This window comes from Lampetra planeri, chromosome 34 (assembly GCF_965212315.1).
Source record: "Lampetra planeri chromosome 34, kcLamPlan1.2.h2, whole genome shotgun sequence".
Lineage (NCBI taxonomy): Eukaryota > Metazoa > Chordata > Hyperoartia > Petromyzontiformes > Petromyzontidae > Lampetra > Lampetra planeri.
The window spans coordinates 6,597,805-6,623,144 of NC_136140.1; the positions used below are offsets into that span (position 1 = coordinate 6,597,805).

General features: G+C 45.9%; 1 protein-coding gene across 1 annotated transcript in view; it reads left to right on the forward strand.

Annotated features, from left to right (window-relative positions):
• LOC144729953 (voltage-dependent calcium channel subunit alpha-2/delta-3-like) overlaps nt 1–25,340 on the forward strand; it is a 118,375-nt gene that overhangs the window by 88,099 nt on the left and 4,936 nt on the right. Inside the window, exons 28-38 of the mRNA XM_078610382.1 lie at nt 2,603–2,664; nt 3,008–3,022; nt 3,144–3,188; nt 3,300–3,362; nt 7,800–7,870; nt 10,070–10,145; nt 10,847–10,899; nt 14,298–14,353; nt 15,768–15,788; nt 20,525–20,639; nt 24,696–24,808. Of these exons, the coding sequence (XP_078466508.1) occupies nt 2,603–2,664; nt 3,008–3,022; nt 3,144–3,188; nt 3,300–3,362; nt 7,800–7,870; nt 10,070–10,145; nt 10,847–10,899; nt 14,298–14,353; nt 15,768–15,788; nt 20,525–20,639; nt 24,696–24,808 (690 nt within the window). The remainder of the gene's footprint in view (nt 1–2,602; nt 2,665–3,007; nt 3,023–3,143; nt 3,189–3,299; nt 3,363–7,799; nt 7,871–10,069; nt 10,146–10,846; nt 10,900–14,297; nt 14,354–15,767; nt 15,789–20,524; nt 20,640–24,695; nt 24,809–25,340) is intronic.

The following is a 25,340-nucleotide window of genomic DNA, read 5'->3' on the forward strand; positions in this document are numbered from 1 at the left end:
ATGAGAGCCTAGGGGCAAAGAGACTGCATTATTGCATTATTTCCCCATGCAGTGCCACGGCCGTTGCTGTGTTCAACCATATACAAAGCAATTTGACATTTTACCAGAATTGTATTTGATTGTAAATTGGTATTCCTGCGAACCCTTCGTCAATGATTAATGAAGTTACATTTTATTATTTTAATATAGTAAAAAAAAAATGCATTGGATTGCAAAGAATAACGCGGAATTAGAACTGTCAACAATGATATAAAACGTCACAATTTGAGCAGAGAACCCAGTTATGACCGTATAATACACGTGCTTTATGGAATGTAGCAATCTAAGTAATGTATCCATTTGGGCCTCACCGAGTCTCAAGCCTTTTTTTTTCAGCAGCGTCCTGCGTTGGCACTTTGACCAATTCCTAAGCATCCACGTCGCAACGACGGAGTCCGTCCGTGTCTGTACGACGAACATATCGCGCAGACAACGTGCCCTCCCTCAATCAGCCACTAATTGTAAACATCCACATGGGAACGCAACAAGAAGGCAGACGCAATCATAACAAATGAACTCACCGCTTCTGCTGGGAATAGCTGCAAAGACGACGATGATGACGACGACGACGACGATGCCCTACTTGACAAGCACTGTCTGTTTTCGCCGAGCACGAGCCAAGTAGAATTCAGTTGCGCTGCGAGCGTGAAAGGGGGAGGACGAGGGTGGAATAGACGTAAAAAAACGACACAGGACTCCGCACGCACACACGTGCCCAGCGAGCACGCGACTGATGCACGCGTTCGCTCAAAGGCACACACACACGCACGCGGGCGCCGCGCGCACGAAACGCACGCACGCACACACACTGCGCTGTTCTAGGCGTGACACACACACACACACGACGCAGTTTTTGCCGTAAGCTTTGTTACGACCAGCGTGTGCTACGCGCTGTGTAACTCTATCCCGTCCATTGTTGCTCACTCGCAATCGTCGGGGTCAAAGGCATCGTGCCATTGTGTCGCGCGCGCCCGAGGATAGGAAACTGCTTACATTCGAGGATGTCACCTTAGTCCATAATTGTTATCAGTTGTCGAAATTCCACGCCCGATAACTTTCAATTGCTTTGTTCACGCACTTATTTGAAAGTAAAAAAGAAACGTACGTCAAATGTATGAATTAAAAACTGCCCAAGATTGCCGTGAATTTTTTTTTTATGAAAACTAATCATCATCATTATCATCAACCATGATCAATCCACTCACTGCTGGATGGAAGCCTCCCTAAAAGTCGTCGCCATCCCTGAAAGTTCTACAATGTAACAACCCAGCGAGAACACGCGACACGACGTGACGTCTCCGCTCCCTCTCCTCGGGAAAGAAAAAACGCGTCCCACCGCAATATTTTGTTTGTATTTTCAGAAGGAACATCATATTGAACAAATAACGATCCTTTTTGTCAGCCGAAGGGCAGCAACATGTTTCTCCGCGGAAAAATAGTAAACGTCTAGCGTTTCGTTTGTTGGTTCAAAGATGAAATAAAAATAGACCGAGAGAAATATCTATTTACAACCAGGTGAGATCTCCATTGATACCACGCGTCTCTCTTTTATTTTCTAAAGGAGACGTGCGTTTTCAAATGCAAACATATACGAACCCCATATTTTTTTGCCCATCGTCTCACAAACCTCTCCACTCCACTCCCACAGGGGACGAAACTCCGGGTCCTCCGGTTTTTCCCTCTCACATTTAGAAACATGCGTCTCGATCATTTAGATTATTTTTGCCGCTTTACATGTCCACGTGATAAGCCACTTGGCTGAGCTATTATTTGTGGCCAGGTCGCTTCTGAAAAATAGGCTAATAGCTCAGTGGGCCTTACCTGGTAAGATTAAAAACAATGTTTAGTTTTATTTGGAAATATTTTAGGTGGTTTCATTTAAATTTCGATTTAAAGCTTTCGTGACTGCATGGATTCATCTTCTTGGTTCTTTCGGTAAAGTCACGTAGAATTGAAATAATAAAATAATAAAAATAAAACATAATAAAATAATTCTCACGACGTTTCGGCCACAACGCAAGTAGCCGTCCTCAGGTGGAGAACAGGTCTGTCGAGGACGGCTACTTGTTCTCCACCTGAGGACGGCTACTTGCGTTGTGGCCGAAACGTCGTGAGAATTATTTTATTACGTTTTATTTTTATTATTTTATTATTTCAATTCTACGTGACTTTACCGAAAGAACCAAGAAAAGGGTTTGATTTACCTTTCCTATACTTTGCACTCCTATCGTTTTTTTATTTTTGTTGCTGTAACGTTCTGACCACGCCCCCCTACTGGACATCCATGAAAAAAGAGCTTTACAGCACATCGGATTCCTTCAGTTTAAATAAATATTCTGACTGAATTGTTCTCGCGATCACCAGCAGGTGGTCCGGTTTAATTACACGAGCTATGCTGAAGTCAACCCTCGGTGTCCTGGCATGAGTTTGACAGCGAGTGGGTGGGGAGCAGCTCTGCCGGGTTGATTAATTGTGCGTTACAAGGTTCGTGATGTCTAACTTCTCTGCCCTCTCGTCTGCACCCCCCACCTTCCCCCCCCCCCACAACCGACTTCTCTTTCAGCTGTGGGAATCCAAATAAAAGTGGACTTCTTCAGGAAGAGGTTTTTATCTGCAGCCAAACAGGTGATTAAGTAATTGTTAAACGACGAGGTGATTGTTTTTTTTTATCCAAACCGACCGTGTCGACGCGTCTCGTTATTCAGCATTTATGCGAGGATGGAACTTCGTCTGAAGCTGCTACGGATATTGAAATTACGAATGCATTTTTGACAAGCCGGTAGCACCAAAGGATTGTATTAATCTCACAAAATGGCCACCAAATTGTAACACACCGAGGTTATGTTCTTGGTATTTTAATATTGATATCAAAATATTGTTTTGCCAGTTACTATGCATTTACACAATTGTGTGGAATCACCAATATCCTATTCTGTTTTTTTCTCGACGTACACGAACGACATCTCAGCCACAAGATACTGACGTGAGTGAAACACTCGACTCCATGTGCCTTTTCATCCACTAGTCAGATAAAATTACTGGGGGGGGAAAAACCCCAAAATCACAATTTAATTTAAACTGTCTTCACTCCCGCTGTCTTGCAGTGCTCAGCCATCGAAGGCCGATGTCCTATCGACTGCGAGGACCCGGTAAGTTCTGGCATCGCATCTCAGGTTTGAGGGTTCTTCACTCGAACGCAATGGGGCCTTCTCCTTGCACACTGCCTGTGGTATTTATCCTGTCGGTTACCCTCTTGCCAGACGCTGAACTGCTACATCGTAGACGACAACGGATTCGTCATCGTCTCCAAGAACGACGAAGAGGTGAGCGTGCAGGATGCGTCTTGCAGAAGCGCACTTCAGACGAGCGGCGTGGCACGGCGTGGTTGGCCACGGGCCGTTGCGACTTCCAAAGGCTGCTGCCTAAAGTATTTGACTACTAAATTTCGATTTAAAGCTTTCGTGACTGCAGGGATTCATCTTCTTGGTTCTTTCGGTAAAGTCACGTAGAATGGAAATAATAAAATAATAAAAATACAATTTAATAAAATAATTATTTTATAGTGTTTTCCTTTTATTATTTTATTATTTCCATTCTATTTGACTACTGCTGCTATACATTTCCACGTGGGCCCATGAGCAGTTGCACCACATACATGCACACTCGATAGCTATGCCACTCCTTCAGACAAGGGAACATTACACCCCCACATTAACCCCTCAGACACAACACAGGGTCACAGCTACACGGCTTCCTTGCTCAAACCCTTGGCTTTTGCGCCCAAACAATGACCTGCTTTTGTGGGTCACATGAGTCCCTCCCATTGACATAGCTCGAAAAAAAGCACGTACAAGTGTAGTGACTGACTCAGAGACGCTATGAGTAGGAGGCACTATTAACAGCCTTCTCAGGCCACAAAGGTAACTACAGCTCCCAGTCAGGACAGCTGGCAGACTGCCTGACCGACGACGCCGAGATGGTGAAGACGGTGACGAAGACTTCCAGCAGCACCACGAGGGGATCCCACTCCAGGCGACAGCCCCGAGCCTTCGCTCGGGGTCCCCTTTTATCCTCCCAGCGTGGCCTTGCTCCGTCCCGGCCACGCCCCCTTTCTAGCTACCAACGGGTTCCCGGGCTGACCTCACGTGCCCCCTTTATCCCTACATCCTTCTCCCTGCTTATCACGTGAGCTGCTGACAGGGGCTGCTGCAACTGCAGAGCCCCTTCTCTGCCAGCAACCAGCGCTATGCTACGAAGTGACCCATCTTCTAGCCGTGCATTCAGAGGATCTCGGCCCCCGACGAAAGACAGATGACCCTCGTTTTTTTGTCCTTGTCCGAAACGTTTCAGAGGCATTTCTTTGACATCTTTTTTCACCTCCGGTCAGCGTTTCCTAGTGCAGAGGCGTCTTGCAGTGCTACCCTCGTCATGATTACGATCAGTGAGCGAAGCCCATCTAGTTATGTGTCGGTGCACAGGTGTATGAGTGGCTGTCAAGACATTTCAAAACTAGTTCACTAAACTGTTGCGATATCACAATTTCTGACCACGCATCGTGATGTTTATACATCCATATTGTGTTTGCACAGATTATTTCTTATTTAACTCCACTGTAATATTTAGTTTTAATTGTTACACATATCTCTGGAGCGACGGTTATCACATTATCAAACCCATTGATCTGATTTCGATTCCCAGTCGCGTCTGAAATCTAACATTCACCAATTTGTACTGAAGAGCGTGGTTAAGTGTGGGTCAAACAACCCCCAATGAAGGAACGCGGGAAGGCGTTCAGGGAGTAGTGGATTGAATGAGAGCTGCAAATTGCTTTTACGTTCGTAGATGTTCTCTTGGGGGTATGGCGTGGGTACTCCCACTTCTTCGAAGCCGTCTGGCCAGCGTGGAAGAGTAGGCCAAATAACCCGGCTCTCAAGAGTTCCCTCTCGTGGAGGGCCTTCCGCCAGCAGTCGCTGGGCTCCACATTTTTACCTTCACCTCGCTGTATTTAGTCATGGGATGTCATGCAAATAAAGTTTTACCTTATGTCAAATGTTCATCTTTCAAAACATCTGCTTCTGCTGCTCGTGTTTACATAAGCGCAATTGGACCGTGCATTGCATGAGCTGAGCGTTAATTTATTCCGAAGCGCTGTTAGTAGCATGGCTAATTCGATCGCAAGCTCTCAAGCCACATTTGGCAATGCCCATCGCCGTAGGCACACACGGTGTCTTGTATCGTTTAGCTCAAATGTGCAAAATACTTGATTCTCATTATCGTCATCCGCCCGCTGTCATCCATGTTATGAAATCATCTCCAATTAATGTGAAATTAAAGTCCTACTTGCTTGCATCGTCAGATTTCGATGGCTAAAAACTGAACGTTCAAAACTTTGCCTGAATGGTGACATTCCGGGGTGTAGCGACATCGCTGCCATTTGCCGGAACAGCTGCCAACGATCAGCGGTTGAGAACGTTCGTAAGATTTGTCTCCTTCAATCGCCGTGATGGCTTCCCGGCAGTTCCCTCAACAACAAAAAAAACGCTGGGAGGTAAAATGACGCCGTCGCCGCTACTGCGGAAATATTGAGCAGCGTCTGAAATTGACGCATCAGTAATCGCTGTTCCTTAACATTGTCTCCCCCTCCCGACTCCCACCCCAAATTCACAAATTTGCCTTTGTGTCGACTCATGGCACGTGACAACGAATGGCAGCGACAGTGAAACGAGCACAAAGAGGCTGAACATTTCGTTTATAAAAAAAAACATTAAAATCGCAAAAACTGCAGTTGAGAAACAACAGATTGTCTAAAAGATTGCAAGTGCGCATGAACTCTACATCAATACATAAAGTGAGCTGCAAATATTAGTTGAATTTAGCAGAACAGTGATAAACAAAACAAAATTTGAAATCTGAATAAGAGTTAATTAAAACAAGAATCTCTTTACTCTTCTTGGTTCTTTCGGTAAAGTCACGTAGGCAAAAAATAATAGATCACGACGTTTCGAAACAGCCTGTTTCAGCAGTTTCCCTGCTGTGATTGTCTCACCTGATGACGGTCGCTTGTGTTGCGATCGAAACGTCGTCATCGATTATGTTTCCTTCCCACGTGACTTTACCGAAAGAACCAAAGAGTGTGGATTCCTGCAGTCACGAAAGCTTCAAATCCAGAAGGATCTCTTTATTTAAATATGCTTAGCTTTAAATTTTCATTTCACACGCATGGCCCCTTTGTCAATTCGCTGCTGGATGAGGGCCTCCCCGTGCGGTGCTGGTTGTGGGGGCATGTTTGACCATCCTCCGTACGGGTTGGCGAAAGTGGGGAGAGCATAGATGCGGAAGCATAGTGCAGTACAACAACGGGTGTTGTACTGCACTGCCCTCTGCTGCCGAAACCGCAGCCAAGCAGCCAAGCAGCAGCGACCCATAATATCGGTGTCGTGCAAGTTCAAGTTCATTTCAAGTTCATGTATTAGGTATAGTCCTGTGAGCCATTCGGCTCTTGAATCGGGTGCAACCGCAACAAACAAAAATCAAAAATATGAACAAAAAACATCTTAAAGTGAATATGTGACTAAGTGCCAACAGAAAATCCAAGAAAAGACAGCAAAATATTGCAGAAAAAACACCGTACACCAACGCTGTGTGCAAAAATCCCAGTGGGATGCAAGTCAAACAACCAACAACAACCACAATACTGTACAACTTATATTAAGGCCATCAGTCTAACTCTGTACTACAACAAACAAACATGGCTAAACCAATACACTTTTCGAAATCACCAAAATAAAACCATGAAAGCAATGAAACAGTGATCATAGGAACTGTGACGGAATTTTCACAACGATATGAACGGTTTAACACGTAGGAGGCTTTCGTGACCAATATCATGCATAATAGAGGGGGGGGGGGGTTGGGGTTAGATCGCGTAAATATATAAATGTGTCGTTAAAACCCGTCACCACCCGACACAGCCAACTAGTAAGGGTTGTCACGTAAACAGAACGTGGCCAATTCGTCACTAGTACAGCACACCGGTGTGTTGGAGAGCCAAGCTACAACATTTCTGTTATGAATATGAACGACAAAAAACGGGATTTAAATGAGCACAGCGAGAAGGGGGACAATCCAAAATGTGTAAATAAAATACAAGAAATTTATCGTTTTCAAAACAATAAAAAGAAATGTACTCATTGCTACATCTTTGTTACCAACATTTATGTATGAATGAAACCGCAACGTATACTGACTCCCAATAGTATACAAATTCATAAAGTAACGATTGACGTTTTTGTTATTTGCCGTGTGTGTGAAAGCTGCCAACTTCCAGAGGCACCGTGCATACCCAGCAATACCGATATCACGATGGAAATGCAAATCAAAAATGTCACGGTCACCATCTAAAGTGTTGGAGCACCGCTTTATATTTTTCACCAAACCAAATAAGACAACAGAAGAGACGTAGGCGAGAGAACGAAATGTGGTGAGATGAGAGTGAAATGGAAGAGATTTTTACAAGAGCGACATGAAGTTAGATTTTTAAAAAGAGATATGCAGACAATGTACTGATGAGATTAATTGCCATTTTGTCATGCTTATAAGGATTTAAATTTAAGCCGATATTTGATGCTCCCATATTTTTTTTCCATCAATCCGGGGCACCTTGAGCCGATCGGGGGCCCCCTAAGCTTCTGCTGAGCTTGCTAGCAGCACCAACTCACCATCCCCACGTTATCCGCGCGCGCCCTCTTGTCTGTCCGCAGACGGGCGAATTCTTTGGGGTGGTGGACGGGGCCGTTATGAGCGAGCTGCTCAGCGTTGGAGCGTTCATTCGGTGAGTTCGGGTGTCGGGGCGGGGACGCAGAGACGACCGCGAGAACGTTAACCGAGCGAGCAGGATTGGCCAAAGCGCCACCTTCACCACCATCAACCGCAGCAATTTGTGGGAAATTTTCTGAGATGGCAAATTTGCACCCTGACGCCGACACACAATGGCCTGCTCTTGTGAACGACATCAGCGGATCTTTAACGTCCACTGCGAAGCAGGCAGGGCGCGTATTATCATTATAATAATGGTGATCAAACACGCGGTGATAATCGGGGTGGCCGCGCGATTCGAACCGTGAACCTCTGCAGCAAGTGGAGGACACGCTACCGCTGGGCCGCGTCACCGCGTGGGAACTTAGCAAGTGAGAAGCACGTGTTCTGTGGAGTGTAAGTGGAGGATATAGTTTGCATAGCATGTGAAGCAACAACGTGGTCGTGATGCTGGTTGTGGACTTAATGGAAATGGTGATGCTGATGGTGGTGATTCTAGTGGTGATGGTGGTGATCGTGTCATTGATGGTGATGAGAGTGCTGATGTGGGTATATACGGATGGAACAGATGTAGTCAAATGAGAGAGCTGTGTACAGGTAATGTTAATGATAGTGGTGCTGGTAAAGGTAGTGATGATTGTGGTGGTGATTATAGTGACAATTGGCTGTGGTGGTAATGTTGCAATGGTGCTGGCTGGTGGTGATTGTCGTGGTAATGGTACAAATGTTGGTGGTGTTGCATGTGGGGGTAATGTTCATGGTGGTAATGATGGTGGTCGGGCTGGTATTGATGGAGTTTTCAGACCAGTTGGAGGGCCTCGGCAAGTGTGACCCTTCAGGGTGCCACGGTTGACGCGGTGTCGGCCTTGGGCCCTTTCCCTACCTCTGTTGGCCACACAACCACCACTGGTCAAAGCCGCCGACGCTGCTTCCCATTGGACGGTGAATTCCTGTGGATATTTCGGCAATTTTGTGTAAGCCGGCAGAGAAATATATTAATTCGTCACTAAATAGCACCGCCTTAGAAAAAGAAGCGAAGGGCTTTCGAACGAGAAAAACTCTTCGTTACCAACAGGCTCCATTGGAACCTCCTTTGCCAGTAGCAAAATATGATAATTGTTTTTTTACGCTTTTATCTGGCAACAAAACTGACAGTGCATACATTATCAGAGTTGTGTTTTTTGTTTGCATTCCGACCGCATGTATTGTGGTCTATGCAAACATGACTCCTTGTAAAAAAGGTGTCAGTTTTGTTTTGCCAGATAAAAGGGTAAAAAAACAATTACCAACAGGCTGTTCGTACGATTACTAAACAAAATAAAAATCCGATCTTTTCATTTAACATTGTTTTTAATTTACCAATAATGCCTCTATGTAGGTGTGCAATTTTAATCGGGGTACAGTTTTATCCCGATGGTGAAATCACTCCGAACGTGATTAATCTTGTCATAGCTTGGTAGCTAAGCAGTTGTGAGCCTGGATGCTTCTCGTATGGGTTGACCACCAGGTACAGAGCAAGTTGCCACGGGGCTGTTGGGCTATGTTGTGGGCAGCATAGGGTCTTTGTAACAACATTTGTTCTGCTGTACTTCTCGTCTCCCAGGAGGTGTACGCTCCCCACTTGCACCAACCCATTCTCACCAGCTCAGCGAAGTGCATGGTCAAATAACCTCGCTCAAAAAAGTGACGTCATGCACCTGGGGGCGGGGGGGTCAGACATTTGTGACGATGTGTGACGAGGGGGGGCGGGGTTGAGAAATGTGACGTCACATCAAAATGCGCAACTTTAAATAAATATAGACAACACGTTCTACTTAATTAAATCGATTTTTAATAAATGTTTTCTCCTACAACATCCGAGTGCAGCGCCACATTAAGTACGCACTACAATGGCAATAGTTTAAAGCGATTTGAAGCATGTTTTTTTTTTTTGGGGGGGGGGGGCAGAGCTTTATGACGTCATATTTGAGGGGGGGGGGGGGTCTGACTTTTTGTGACGCCGTGTGACGAGGGGGGGGGGCGGGGTAAAAAATCGTCCAAAATCGCGTGACGTCATTTATGGACGGCCCCGATGACCACGCGGGAGATGGTGGCCAGGTGACGCAGACCGAGGCTAACCAGTCTTGCAGCCTGTCCCATACGAGCTGGCCCTTCGGCTCCCCCTTCTCACCCGTGGCAAGCGGGACCGCTGCAAATAACTTCCGTTGCATTGCAGGCGGGAGATGTACGACTACCAGGCCATGTGCAAGAGGCACCTGGAATATGAGAGCAGCGCTTTCAACTTGCTCAACGTGAGTGGCCCGCGATTCCCGAAACGTTCGATATTTAATTGAACGGCAGATCTGCTCACGCTCGCGCAGCTTTGCGTTGCCCTCTTTCTCAAAGAGCCCCCCCCCCCCTCGCCCCCTAGACTCCCCGCGGGCATCTTGCGCTCAAAAATAGACTTCGCAGCGGCATGTTCGCTCACTCGATCGCACCGCGTGCTTTTACCACCGGAGCAAAGCAACGTGGTCCTGTAATGTTGCAGCACTGCGGCACGGTGCTGCAACAACAACACCTTGGGCGTTGTCGCCAACTATATAATGGAGCACTTGGCTCAACAAGCCGTTGTGTGCGCCTCTGCGTGTGCGCGCGCGCACGTGCGCACGTATGCAATGTGTTGAACTTCTTTCGCACCGCACGTAGCCAGCGGAGATGTGTGTGTGGGGGACGGTGGCGCTGCGAGCCCGGCGAAACAAAGTTCAATTCCCGCTCGCGAACTACATTTGGTGACGAATATCTGAACTGGTCCCTGAGCCTCCCCTAGGTCGACTCAGCCTTAAAAACGAGTCCCAGGCGCGGTTGTGTAAACATCACAATCGTGGGAACAATTCGGCCGGGCGTCGTGCTGACCACTCACACTTTCGTGACCTTCCAGAACTTGCCCCCCATGGTCTGTGGAACGCTATATGGGGGACCTTTGTCTTTGTTTGTGTGTGTGTTTTATTTGCAGCCGTACCATTCCTTCATCGCGGCGATGAAGTGGATCGTAACCGAACTGGCAGTGTAAGTGCGCATTAAATGTAATGTCATCATTAATCCATGCTAGGCTATTTAATTAGCGCATACGTCTCACCATGTTAAGCCTAATGTGGGCTTATAGGGCTTGGTGTGTGATGTTAAAAATATAATTAAACAATGAAGTCGACGTCTAAAGATATTATACACGGGGAGTATAATCTTAGTCATCTGCATAATCACTGCACTGTAGCAATCACACGGCACACACAAAATACATACTTTACATCAATATACTCTGTGTCATAAATTACAAAATAATAATAATAATAATGCCAATCCTTTTCAGGATGGTACTACATTGGGACACTTTCACATTTGTAACTCACGAGTTTTCTGTCAAAATTCAAAACAAAATCTCCCGGTGTCCTCTTTGCTTAAATGAGAATTTGGTGGTGAACGTCTTGGCGGTCCTGAAATTCCACATTATCATGGCTGAGACCCGGGAAACAGCTGCTGAGCGCTCGTGATTGTCGCAAGCGAGCTCAACGCAATGTCTATTTCTTATACCTCCAATGTAAACCGCATCTCGAAACGCTGTACAAATAATTATGATGGTTCTGATGATAATGATGATTGTGGCAATAATGATGATGATGATAATGATCATGATGATGATAATGATTGTGGCAATGATGATTGATGATGAAGGTGATGATGATGATAATAATGATGAAAGTAAGAATAGTTAGGGAGGCACCAAACAGTCGAGTATTTGTGCAACTTCCACCTTTTATCCCACCACAGCAGGACCCAACATCTACTGCTATGGGCAACAGATGTTCTTGCCTACTAATTAGCACATGCACCACATTATTATTATTTTCGCACCCACGTAATGGCCCATTCCCAGCACAAACACTACATCGCCACAGACACCGCAACAAACACGTACATCCTTCGCGCGTGCGTCTACGCTTTCTTTTGGACTAATTGCGACGATTAAAATCCCGCACTCGTGGAAATATATCGGAACAGGCTTGTGATGGCCCAGCACTGGGGGTGGGGGGGGGGCAGGGGGGCTGTGTGGATCGTGTACGCTCGCGAAATTCTCAAACCTGCTGAGCCATGCGATGGCCAGCAGATGGCAGTACAGAAAGTCGGTACCGTCCGTGAACCTGCCTTGTTTTTTTTATTTGTGTTATCCTTTCGTTTCCCTTCGGTTTTGTCTCGGCACTTCAATTCCTACAGGGAATTGGCCAAATATTCCAATGCAGGGGGCAGATTTAGGAACTTCCCAAGGGGTTTAGGAGAGATCCAAAAATGCCAAGCTTTTAAAAGTAAGTCCCTACATTAATATCACAATAAACATTCAATATACGCTACTTTATTTGATATATATATCAATAGATTACCTCTTCTTGGTTCTTTCGGTAAAGTCACGTAGAAGGGAAATAATAAAATAATAAAAATAAACATAATAAAATAATATATTATTTTAAAAATAAAACATAATAAAATAATATATTATTTTATTATGTTTTATTTTTATTATTTTAATCTTCTTGGTTCTTTCGGTAAAGTCACGTAGAAGGGAAATAATAAAATAATAAAGATAAAACATTAGAAAATAAAATATTCTTTTATTATGTTTTATTTTCGGTAAAGTCACGTAGAAGGGAAATAAAATAATAATAATAAATCATAATAAAATAATATTTTATTTTATTATGTTTTATTTGTATTATTTTATTATTTCCCTTCTACGTTACCGAAAAAACCAAGAAGATGAATCCCTGCAGTCACGAAAGCTTTAAATCGAAATATAGATTACCTCTTTTCGGAGTCTCCAGGTGGTGTGGGAGGGGGTGGAGGTCGATGGAGGGGGGGCGATTGTCCGTATTGCCCCCACACCCTGAATCAGCCACTGGCAGGACCCTCCTAAAAATGAGTCTTAAGACTCATTTGTATTTATAAATATAAATACCGGTGTGCTTCCCACAGTGTTGTCACCGGTACTCTCATTCCCATCCACATTGTGAAATATCAATAGGAAATGCGTCAGCCCAATGCCCAACAACCGTACATCACCTTATGGGTGACACACGTGGAGGGGAAATCTCCACTCGCACCAATGTCTCTAACACTGGCAATAAAAAGTGTTCTACGTGAAACCCATTGACAAAAATGAGCAGGTAATTGCATAAATGACTTCTATTTGCCCATATAAGGAAATTGGTGCCACTTTCGAAAGCCCGCAGTGACAGCCATGGTGAGGTATGGTCAAACAACCCCCGTGATTATGACGGTTTGGGGTAGTGCTTCATCTCGTGAGTGTTGAGGTGCCATTCCCTGACTTTCCGGGATAATGCGATACAGCAAAATGTTAACAAAATCTCCATTGGTTACATCCATATGGGATATAATGTTGCCCCAGTGCACGCGTGGTTTTTTTTCCGGGTGCTCCGGTTTCGTCCCCCACGTATAGACACATTGCTCTGGCTGAAAACATCTTAATATATAGAGGAACACAGAGCTTGGACAATTGTTGGCACCAGCTCACGACCCGGCTGCTTCCTTCCTACCTCTTTGTGGTTCCTCATGCCTCCGAGTCGTTCTTTATCTTCGAGAGCGAGCAAATCATATGCGGCGCATTACAAGTTGAAATCATCATTATTAAATGGATTTAACGTCATCGTTTCTCCACGTTAAGTAGTATACCATGAACTAAGGTGGTAATACCACTGAAGTATACGACCTAAGATCACAGCAGTTCACAGCTGATGAAACCTGGTTCCTTGACAGCTAAGTTAGAACTAGAGGAGTGGGCGTCTTTACAGCAATTGGCGATTCAGCCTGAATGGTGAATTAAGATGTCTTACGCCAAGGCCATGAAACACAATTGAAGAATTTTCGATCGAATTCCATGGAGCAAATTAGCGCATGGGGCAATTTAATCCATTCCACCTCTTGAGTGCCGTGGCGTGACAGTATGCGGCACTGTTTTACCAATTTCCCACTGGCACCGCCCGGCGCGAGCCGACGCAGAGGTCCTCGCGGTGTGGGTGGGTTTGCCGTGTCGAGCCAGAACCAAACATTGACATACGCTGGCCTTACAAACATCTAAAATCTGTCTCGGGGCCAAGCAGGACCATGAGCGGGGCTAATGACGCGTTCGTTTCACACGCCGCCAGTACAAAACTAAAGCACAGCGTCACCGGATCGTCGACATGCATCTTCACTCGTTCATGAAATGTGACATCGGTCGGTACACTGCACAACTCAAACACACCGAATGCGTCTCGACTTGTTTACCGCGTGTGACATTGGCGGCACAGCTCGTGAAAAGATAAACCATAACAAACGACCTGGCGCTTCCTGGGCCGACCGTGCGCGCGGCCGGGTTTGTACGCTGGAAAAAAATGTGTTATCCGTGATCCCGTCAGGTTCTTCATGGAGTTCAACGTCTACAGCTGGTGGTATTCGGGCTACACGTCGCACGGTGAGCACACGTGACACGCTTGGCGATTGACGGCGCTGACTGCCCGTGCCAGCGCTCAAAAGCGACGCCCTCTCACGTGCGGTCGCGGAAAAACAAATGCCGCTCGAGCCAAAAATACGAAAACCAACCCCCCCTCCCCCCACGCCCCCCCCCCCAGACTTTTTTCCGAAGGGATCCAAAACGCAGCCATTAAAAAATCATCAGCAAACGACAGCCCTGGGTGGGGGGGGGGGAGATCTCTATGAGCTCTATGAGCGTCATGAATAATGCACTGCTTGGGATTCACTTAATATCTAAACGGGCCGAAACAAAGAACCGCAAACCTTTGTAAGGCGCAGGGAAAAGCACCGTACAAATGTGCATTGTACCTCCCAGGTAATCATACATTTTGTTCACGCGGGGAACCCGTTAAAGTGTAATCACTCGGACACTGCTCAATTGCATTCCCATTTCACGTGACCCAATTGTACGAAGCGCATTCCATATTAGCGGAGAATGCGGGCGTTCAAATATTTAAAACTTCATTACTTTTGCGAAGCCGGCATCGGCCAGTAATTGACTCCTTAATGTCATACTTTCCATGTGCTCAATTGGAAGTCCCCCGGTTTTGCTTCTCTGGCAAGCAAAGTGTGTCTGGATAATTTAACACACGGTGCACTAATTTGTCACTTTGGCAAACAAAACGACTTTCTACTCTCTGCCCCCCCATCACCCACTAAGCAAAGTGGAGTGCTGGGATAAATGTCACTGCTGTCACATGTTTAGCCAAGGGGCCGTCCATTAATGACGTCACGCACCTAGTGGGGGGGGGGGGTCAGACATTTATGACGATGTGTGACGGGGGGGGGGGGTGAGAAATGTGACGTCACATCAAAATGCACAACTTTAAATAAATATAGACAACACGTTCTACTTACTTAAATAGACTTTTTAAGAAATGTTTTCTCCTACAACATCAGAGTGCATCGGCACATTAAATACGCACTACAATGACAATAGTTTAAAGCGATTTGAAGCATTTTTTATTTTTTGGGAGGGGGAGGGCAGAGCTTTGTGACGTCATATTTGAAGTGGGGTCTGACTTTGTGACGCCGTGTGACGAGGGTGGGGGGGTCAAAAATCGTCCAAATTCGCGTGACGTCATTTATGGACGGCCCCCAACATGCACAATTCAGACCAAGTTGCCAATACCTGCCTATCAGTGCAGCCTGCATTTGGAAACAAATCAGCAGGGAGGCTCTGACAAGCGGCCATCTTGTGTGCCATCAACGGTATTCAAACACGACTGCTGCACGTGCCACTTTGCGAGATGATTTGTCCATGATGTGTCTGTGTTGTGTGTACATTATTCAATCGTCGTCTCTTTTCCTCTCCCCTTCTCGATCAAATGTGCCCTCTCGCCTACGTGTCGCAGCCAAGACCGTCTTCCACTCGTGTAAGTACTTTCCATCGATTTCGTCTTGGAATCTTTGAGCCATTTTTTTTTACTTGCTCCACTCAGGAAAAATGGGATTCTGAAAGAGACCTGCCAATGATTTCTTACAAAACAAACTTGGGGGGGGGGGGGGCGAGGGGGAGGGGGGTAATGTGCTACCGCTCTTCCCACTGATTGGTGGAATTCAAAAGCCACGGTTGGTTTGCACACGGATTTACCTCCTTGCCGGAGCGATTTAAGCAGCTTGTGCGCTTAATCCTTGCAGCGAGGAGGTAACGTGAATAATTTATCGAAGGGATCGTTCAACACACTGCATAGTCACATGAGTATACGGGCGGGGTATATACTTGTTTCTATTCACCCCTCGACCTTTCAGAAAGAGTTCACTCAGAAGTTGACTCTCTGAGAGAGGTCGAGCTTAAGCGGTGGGATTGTAGCCGGTTAGTGCTGACGACTGCCCGGGAAAGAACCATCTGAGGACCCAATCAAAACCATCACCTTGCCATACATAGCAGGGGTTACCAAAAATATTTCCAAAATCATGAACACAAGATCCAGGTTCGATGTAACACAGTACATGAAATTCGTGATCTGATCCCATCTGTCAAGGATGACATGCAATACCCCGGTGTCTACTAAATGAGTTGTGGCTGCGGCAGTAGTTACATTGGCGAATCTCAGCGACATGTCTCAGGACCGTGTTCGTGAACACGAGGCAGATCTGAAACACGGTAGGACCAATACCTCGGCCGTGGCTGATCATTGTTTAAACGCTGTGGGCACACACGAAATACATTTCTCCAAGACGAATGTACTCTGCAAACCTACTGGCTATCAACAAAGATTCGTTCATGAAGCCATCCACCGTTGCGGTGGTTATCTTACATTGACATGCTAATCTCTCACAATACAATGGCCACCTCCACAGCCTTGGTGTTGCCCTACAGGCTAATCTCTCACAAGACAAACGCCACTGCCCCAGCCTCCGTTGGTTGGACCATCTCTAGCTCCACCCACCTACCTTGATGCACCCATCTCAGGCCTATATAAGACCTTGTCTCAGCAGCCCTCTCTCTCTCACCTGATGAAGATTGCTTGTGTTGTGATCGATACGTCGTGATATTTTTATTATTTTTCTAATCTGCGTGGCTTTACCGAAAGACCCATAGACTAAATAACAGGTGCCATAGGCTTGGCTGCAAAGTGTCCATGAGATGGCAGCACGGCAATGGGTGCTTGCATCTGCCTGTGTATCGTGATATGAATATGACGTGGACATTTATAGCAGCCAAATACTCTAAATGCTTGTTTCTTAATGTGGAGGGGAAAACCGGAGCATCTTGTCTTTTGTAGGGGGCACAGTGGCACACGCTGGGCTATGAAACTATCGACCTGAGTTTAATTCTTTACCACACCTACCATAAATGTGAACCCCTCTCCCTGCTTCACCACCCCACAGAGACCAGTGCGGTGAAGTATGGTCAAATAACTCCCCCATTTAACACGTAGGCTTTCGCGACCAATATTATTCATAATCAACGTTTTTGGGTTTAGATCGCCACGTTATTTATAAATGTGTCGTAACCCTCCACCACCCGACACGACCAATCAGTAAAAAAGTGTCACGTTGACAAAAGACAAATAGTTCACTGTTTTACAATTTGTGAGTACTCAAAAATTGTAAATGTTGTGGTTTCACGCTTCAACACACCGGTGGGCTAAAGCAGTGAACTATTTGTCTTTTGTCAACGTGACACTTTTTTACTGATTGGCCGTGTCGGGTGGTGGAGGGTTACGACACATTTATAAATAACGTGGCGATCTAAACCCAAAAACGTTGATTATGAATAACTCCCCCATGTTCCACACGGCATGGGGTGGCCTTTGTCCGATAGCGTATTGAGAAGAGGGCGTATAGTAGTATTAATGTTTATTGCCTTGACTGCGTCGTGGTTTCTACGCATCGTGATATTGAACCGAAGTCACAATTAATCCAGCCTTGATCCGGCAGTCTTCAATATCACAGGAGCTAAAATATCCTGGAGCTCCAACAATCCGTGCTGTGATCTAACACCACCAGAGGGCACTGCCAGCGCACATTCATCTCAACGCGCAGTCGCGATCCGTGCATTAGCAGAGAACCTCAAAGTTCCATTTGATTTAATACTACTTCAAAGCACAATTGCCGTGCCCGTATAAATGGAGTCGTCGGATTTTTTTCATTCCACGGTTGGCCGAAGGCTGCGTAAACACGATTTAAAGCTTTCGTGACTGCAGGGATTCATCTTCTTGGTTCTTTCGGTAAAGTCACGTAGAAGGGAAATAATAAAATAATAAAAATAAAACAATCAAATACAATTTAATTTGAGAATTGTATTTTATTATGTTTTATTTTTCGGTAAAGTCACGTAGAAGGGAAATAATAAAATAATAAAAATAAAACATAATAAAATACAATTGTATTTTGAGAATTGTATTTTATTATGTTTTATTTTTATTATTTTATTACTTCCCTTCTACGTGACTTTACCGAAAGAACCAAGAAGCTTTGTAAACACATTACCGCAATATATTTGCAGAGAGGGGACACATTTCATTTCGCCCGCCCGCACGCTCCGCTCTGGGTCGCATTATAAAGGACACGGGACACATTTACTCACATTCTGCCCTCCTATCAATCTGACGACAATTATTGACGCGTGTGGAAGGGGCGTGACAATAAGTCCCTTCGTGTTGGTTGGTTTTTTTTCTTATTCTTCTTCTGTTATGCCCAACGGTCGTCTTCTTGGTTCTGTCGGTAAAGTCACGTAGAAGGGAAATAATAAAATAATACAAATAAAACATAATAAAATAATTCTCACGACGTTTCGGCCACAACGCAAGCAGCCGTCCTCAGGTGAAGAACAGGTCTGTCGGAAAGACGTCGTGAGAATTATTTTATTATGTTTTATTTTTATGATTTTATTATTTCCCTTCTACGTGACTTTACCGAAAGAACCAAGAAGATGAATCCCTGCAGTCACGAAAGCTTTAAATCGAAGCCCAACGGTCGTGTTTGAAAAGCTTGATTCGCATTGAAGTGCACTTTTGTGAACCGCACAAAACAAGCTCATGAGGGTCCCATAGAAAGCGTCTAGGCCACGAAGTACAATGGAGTTCTGTGTTTATTATAATAAAAATAATAATGTAATGTGCTTCCAGTTGTCAATCCGTTAATGCCGGACTAATGCCTCGTGCCGTGTCCGTCATGGGAGTTGTTTAAATCGCGCCGGCTACCAGTGCTGGTCAGTGTGAGTTGCTTGACATGGGATAGAGACATCGCTCACAGCATTGATGTGCATTGTGCTCGCTGTGGTCCAGAATCGAACTCAGGTTGGCGGTTTCATAAGTTAACCGCCGCGCTACTGCGCCACCCAGCTAAATCGAGTGGTTAGAGTTTGTATTGACTGTTTATTTTAGAGTGTTTAGCAGCAGAAAATTAAACAGTGGTAAAGCAGCATCGTGGTTAAACCCTGCTTCATATTTGCTCTTTAGTTCAGATAAACGTCCGTATATTAAATGAAATATTATTTTGAAAATTGACGGGATATTCAAATATTAACACACCCTTACAAAATTAATTAACCTACTTACAAACATGAGAAAAATGTATACAACTTTTATATGTTGTTGAATCATTTATGGTGACATTAATGGGGTTTATGGAGATATAAGCTACGCGTGACAAATTCCACCAATTGATAAATGCTGGGGACGACATCAGTTAATATGGTCAAATAGACCCCACGGCATGTGCAGGCCCTCATCCAGCAGTGGATCGTACATGACAGTTATGATCAGAACACTCTCGCAGAAGCAGTACTCAAGTCACAGGACATGGTGCCGGTAGTGGCGATTTGATCGAGTTATTACCCAACCCGATTCGAAGAAGGCGAGTTATTTATTAGGCTTTTTAAAGCAATTCCGAGACAGTGATGGAAATTCCACATTCCTATGGCGGGGGCCAAAGACGTTCCATAGGACCACTGCTGAATTATCGCCAATCGGTACTCATTGAATCGATCGCTGAGTAGCTCCTGACCCAATCAGGGTAGATTGAGGATGGCTCGCAGTGAGAACAAGGGTGAACACCGACGACGTTCGTTACGCGAGTGCCAGCGTTCACCCCTGCCAACCCAGAATGAGTGCACACCCCGTGTTGGGCTCTCTCGCTTTTCATAATCAACGTTTTTGGGTTTAGATCGCGTTACTTATAAATGTGTCGTAACCCTCCACCACCCGACACGGCCAATCAGTAAAAAAGTGTCACGTTGACAAAAGACAAATAGTTCACTGCTTTAGCCCACCGGTGTGTTGAAGCGTGAAACCACAACATTTACAATTTGAGTACGACGTTTCGCTGGTAATTGCATCCGGCATCATCAGGCCATTCGCCAGAATGGTGAGGCTCTGCTCTGTCTCCCGTTCTTATATAGAGCAGCAGCAGGGTGACGTCATCATTAACTCATTAACTCATCAGGTGTAAAGATTTGAGGAGGGGGGGGGTTATTGTAATTATATACTAGATTGGTAATCAGGCTATTGTTACGATGCGAGTTGTAGATTAGTAATCATTTGGAATGTGTCTACGTGTTAAACTCTCTCGCTTTTGTATGCACAGCATGGATGTCTGACCTCTCTCGCGCCGTACGTAGGCCAAGCGTGCTAATCCGAGGTGCGGCTCTTTGTGTCATCAGTGCACAAACACAGGAAGCACGACATCCTGGAGCCATGTGACACCACGTTCTCCGCGTTCATTACCGACCGCTCCATCCAAGAGACCAATGGTATCCTCAACTGCGGCTGCCGAAAGTGAGCGGTTTGCGAGAAACGTACACACCTTTCGACCCTGCCCTTGCCTTGCGCGGGAACACAGTGGCAGTCGATACGGGGGTCTACTCTCTCATATGGGGCCGTCCATAAATGACGTCACGCGATTTTGGACGATTTTTTACCCCCCCCCCCCGTCGTCACACGGCGTTACAAAAAGTCAGACCACCCCACAAATATGACGTCACAAAGCTCTTCCCCCCCACTCCCCGAAAAATAAAACATGCTTGAAATCGCTTTAAACTATTGTCATTGTAGTGCGTATTTAATGTGGCGCTGCACTCTGATGTTGTAGGAGAAAACATTTATTAAAACGTCTATTTAATTAAGTAGAACGTGTTGTCTATGTTATATTTATTTAAAGTTGCGCATTTATCAAACCCCCCCCCCCTCGTCACACATCGTCACAAATGTCTGACCCCCCCCCCCCAGGTGCGTGACGTCATTTATGGACGGCCCCTATGTGCCAGTCACGTTGGCGCCTTAGACAGATTGGTAATACATACATGATGAGACTTAGTTGAACATTTATTCAGCAATCATTATGAGCTAAATGAATGATAATACTTTTGCTTGATTAATTTTATCATTGCTTTATTTTCAGGGAGCATAAACCATCATCACGCAAACTCCTGTCATTTTCACATCGGCTTTTGGTTAACCGTCGAACAAAGGCGGGTGACCTGCATCACGCGCTTTCAGATGCCCTTCTGTGGCCGTCTGGAACGCTCTTCCTTCTGATATTAGGAAGCCACTGGAGCTGCGCATTTTTAAATCTAGATAAAATCTCGATTAAAAAGTCATTGCTTTAGAACTGCTGTTTGTGTTTTGTTTTGTTGTCCTTCCGCTCCACACCTCCGATTAGCACGGTTTGCTACGTACGATTCAAAAAAGCTTCAACATACATCTATGTACACAATTGTGCCACTCCGTCATTAGTCTCGGCCACCGGCCACGCTTCTCATTAGGCGACGACTTACCTCTCTTGCCAGTGGACGTGATGTCTTCAACTTTCCCTACGGTCTCTGGTTCGCGTGTTTACTTCTTCCTGCCTCTCTGCCGTCGTTCCGTACCGGCGAATGAGATCATTTAAGTCTGGATTTGAAGCTTTCGTGACTGCAAGGATTCGTACTCTTAGGTTTTTTCGGTAAAGTCACGTAGGTAAAAAAAATTTTTGATATATAAAAGTAAAATAAAAATCACGACGTTTCGGAGGCAACACAAGCTTCCATCTTCAGGTGAAACAGTCACAGCACGCTTGCTGTATCAAGTAATTATTATTTAAAAAATTTACCTACGTGACTTTACCGAAAAAACCTTAGAGTATAATTTAAGTCGTCCTAACTTTGCAGCGACGGCCATTTAAATCAGACGTTTGACAACAACAATAACCTCCTTATGCTTGCAGGCATGAGCCACAGACTTTTGCTGTTGTTGCCAGTTTCCACAACCACGAGGAGGAGAATGCTATTAATTTCATTACTTAACCGTTTTGTGTTTTTTTGCACGAAAAGTATTGGTCACGCCATCCCACGCTTGCGCAACATGCAAAATCCTCTACTGGCTCGTGTCCAGACACCGCTTTGTCTGCTGCTTCGTGCGCATCAAAGCGTCTGCAACGTCCAAGCCAACGGCAAGGGTGGCTCTCACCGCCGCTGGCAGCTCTTGAGTCATTGGAGTACATTCCACATTCCCAGGGCAGGGTTCCAATGTCTCACTATGAGACGTCTGGTTGCGCGCATAGGTCCTACGGAATATAGCGTACGTATAACATCGGTGGCGTGTTACCTCCGGTGGCATTGATCGTAACCATGAGCGCTCACGGATGAAAACTGAGCGAATGCCGAGAAGTGTTCAAGGGGGCACGGCGAGGCGCATTCTGTACTCAGACGCACAAAATCAGAGCGAGGAAGAATGTGGGTCGCTCTTACAATATCCCAGCGTCAGGTTTTAGGTCTTCTGTGTTGGTTGTTAACTCCTGGGTGCCCATTGTAAAATGCCTCTCTCAGTAAGTTTCCACCCACCTTCCTGACAACATGACCCCCCCCACGCCCAAGCCAATTGCAACCTCCCTCTTGATAATTACATCTGTATGCTCTCTTTCCACTCTCTGTTCCAGTTACTTACCGTACGTTTGCAATTCAAATCCCTGCTTCAATGCATGCGATGGCCCATTAAAAAAAAAGAAGACGCTGATGGATAAAAAAAAAGTTTGACACCATCAGATAAACCCTCTCGAAATACCTGCACAAATTTCACGATGGCAGTTTGTAATTACTGACCTATTATCTGCAAACCCACAGACGCCAGAGAATTTATTATAGAGGCTGGGGCTTTTTTGCCGTTTGTTAACCTTTTCCTTCCAGTGCTTACAGAAAGGCTTTATTGTGGGCAGGATGAGTCTGCGGTGAGATGTGGTGACAGGACCCATAAAAGCATGCCCACCGAGGGGCCCGTACCATCCTCCCGTCGCGATACCCCAGCTGAAAGCCCGCTGTCCTCTCATTCCTTTTATGTCAGGGCCACTCGCCGCAGCGTGCCTGGTGCACCGCACCGACGACAAACCTGCCAGCGCATTCATCCACGGGGAGGCCGTGTGCCAAAGTCGCCTGTCTGCCCACCAGCGAGGGACGCTGGCCACGCATCACATTGTGACATCTCTCGCCCTGGCCACCGACCGACGTCGGCGGCGCATTGGCCAGAAACGCGCGTGGCGTCACAAAACCTTTTGGGAACGGGCACGGCAGCCAACGTTCGAACCCCGAGCGCGTTTGAGCTTTTCGCGTGCCGCTGTCGGGCACCGCGCTGGCCATCGCGGGAGGTTGGGATGTGTGTGACAGACAGGCCGCTGGCCAAGGAGTGCGTTCCGTTGGCTCCTGGCGCAGGAGATGAGGTGCCAAGAAGCCCTTGTCACGACGTTCCACACCTACGCCACACGCTGGCAATTCACTGTGTGCGCAACGTGTAATTTTCGTGCGGATGGACATGAATTTAGAGTCACGCCGGAGTGGGAAAGCCGGTCCGTGGCTTGGATTCTGGTGGCCTTGAGTAAAATGACTCTTCCTGAGAAGAGCCCAGTCATGATTGCCATGATGGCTTTACGTAACTTTTTCACATTTATATTTCAGATGGCGTTCGTGTCGCGGCGGTTAGCGGCCTGCGGCATGAACCTGGGGCCTTGAGTTGGATTCCCACAGATGTTAGCCAGTCATCTGTTGGCCACTGATGAAAGGAAGTTATTTCAGAACCATTCCTGCCACCTCTCCCTCCCACCCCCATCCCTTATTATCATCTTTCTGTGGTAAACGAAATGTTGCAACGACGTGTGCAACAATCAGCAGTGGTCGTGCCATGGATAAACTGGCTCCGACCACGGTTATGTGCACCCACCACTGACGACCGAAGATCGACAAAACTGAGATGCCGCACTTCGCCGATGCTCAATTCGAGCACAGACGCCTCTGTGCTCGAATCAGGTGCTGACATTTATTTATTTTCACCAGATGTTCAGCAACAAAATATGTGCAGATGTCTTTAATATGCAGAACATGGAAAATTTCCAAGGCGATGTGTTTCAGCTGTTTCATGAAGATATTAATTTCTGGCCGTACACTTAAAATGCCCTGTGATGTTTTTCCTCTTTATTACCCCCCCCCGCCACCAAGTGTGTTTTTTGCGACCAGCCGCTGACTCGTCAATGTTTGGATTATTTTACATAAACACGCATAACCCAACGACCTCGCAATGGCGCAGCCTTCGAGTGTGCAGGCGGTGCAACTGCGCCAGGACCCAGAGGGGCACAGGAGCCAGACTACCAAGAAGGGGAGGAAATTAGACAGGGTGCCCCATTTAATTCCCCACACCAGGGCCCGTGTCAACCACACTATGCCAAGTGCAGCCACGTGGACTTGCAGAATGAACTAGCGCAGCATCCAAGATGTTTCCGCACGGCGTGTCGCATGCACGGTGTACATAAGAGGGTTGTGTGTTGTGTGCAGCGTCTCACCTGTGACCTTGTCTCTCTCTCTCTCTCCACAGGACGTTTGTCATGCAGCAGATCCCCTACAGCAACCTGATGATGGTGGTTGTGGACGGCGACTGCGAGTGCACGACCGTGGCTCCCATTTTGCTCAACTCCTACGAAATTAAATATATCCGCTTCGTGCTCAAAACCCCTGTCTGTGCATCACAATACTTACAAGTGGGCACTTTAGTTTTCATCCAGTTTTACAACTATTTTACGTTTTAGATCTATGTTTATGTGTATTTTTTAAATCCTTTATATTAAGTTCACTTGCTTGCTTCCTTGCGCGCTTACGACCGTGCAAATCTTTCGGTCGTTTTTTAACCCACTTCCCGTGATCCAATCGAGCTAACATTTTGCACACAGACTCGTTGTGCGTGACAATTTATTTTCGTGAAAAAATGTTTCCAAAATGTTACACTTTTTAGGAAAAAATCAATTATATTTAATTACCAATTGCTTAATGGTGGCAGGCAATCATCTGACCCATAGGTGGCAGCCATCTCAAGCCAGAGGACGAGAGGACTAGCCGCCACGCATATAAAGGATTTATAGTGAAAAACTTTGTTTTTACGGGTTAATTTTTTCCAAGTTTGTGAGCACTGGCAAAGGTGCAGTGCTGCAATTGCCTGCTCACGGCCACTACGGGCGGAAGGGCC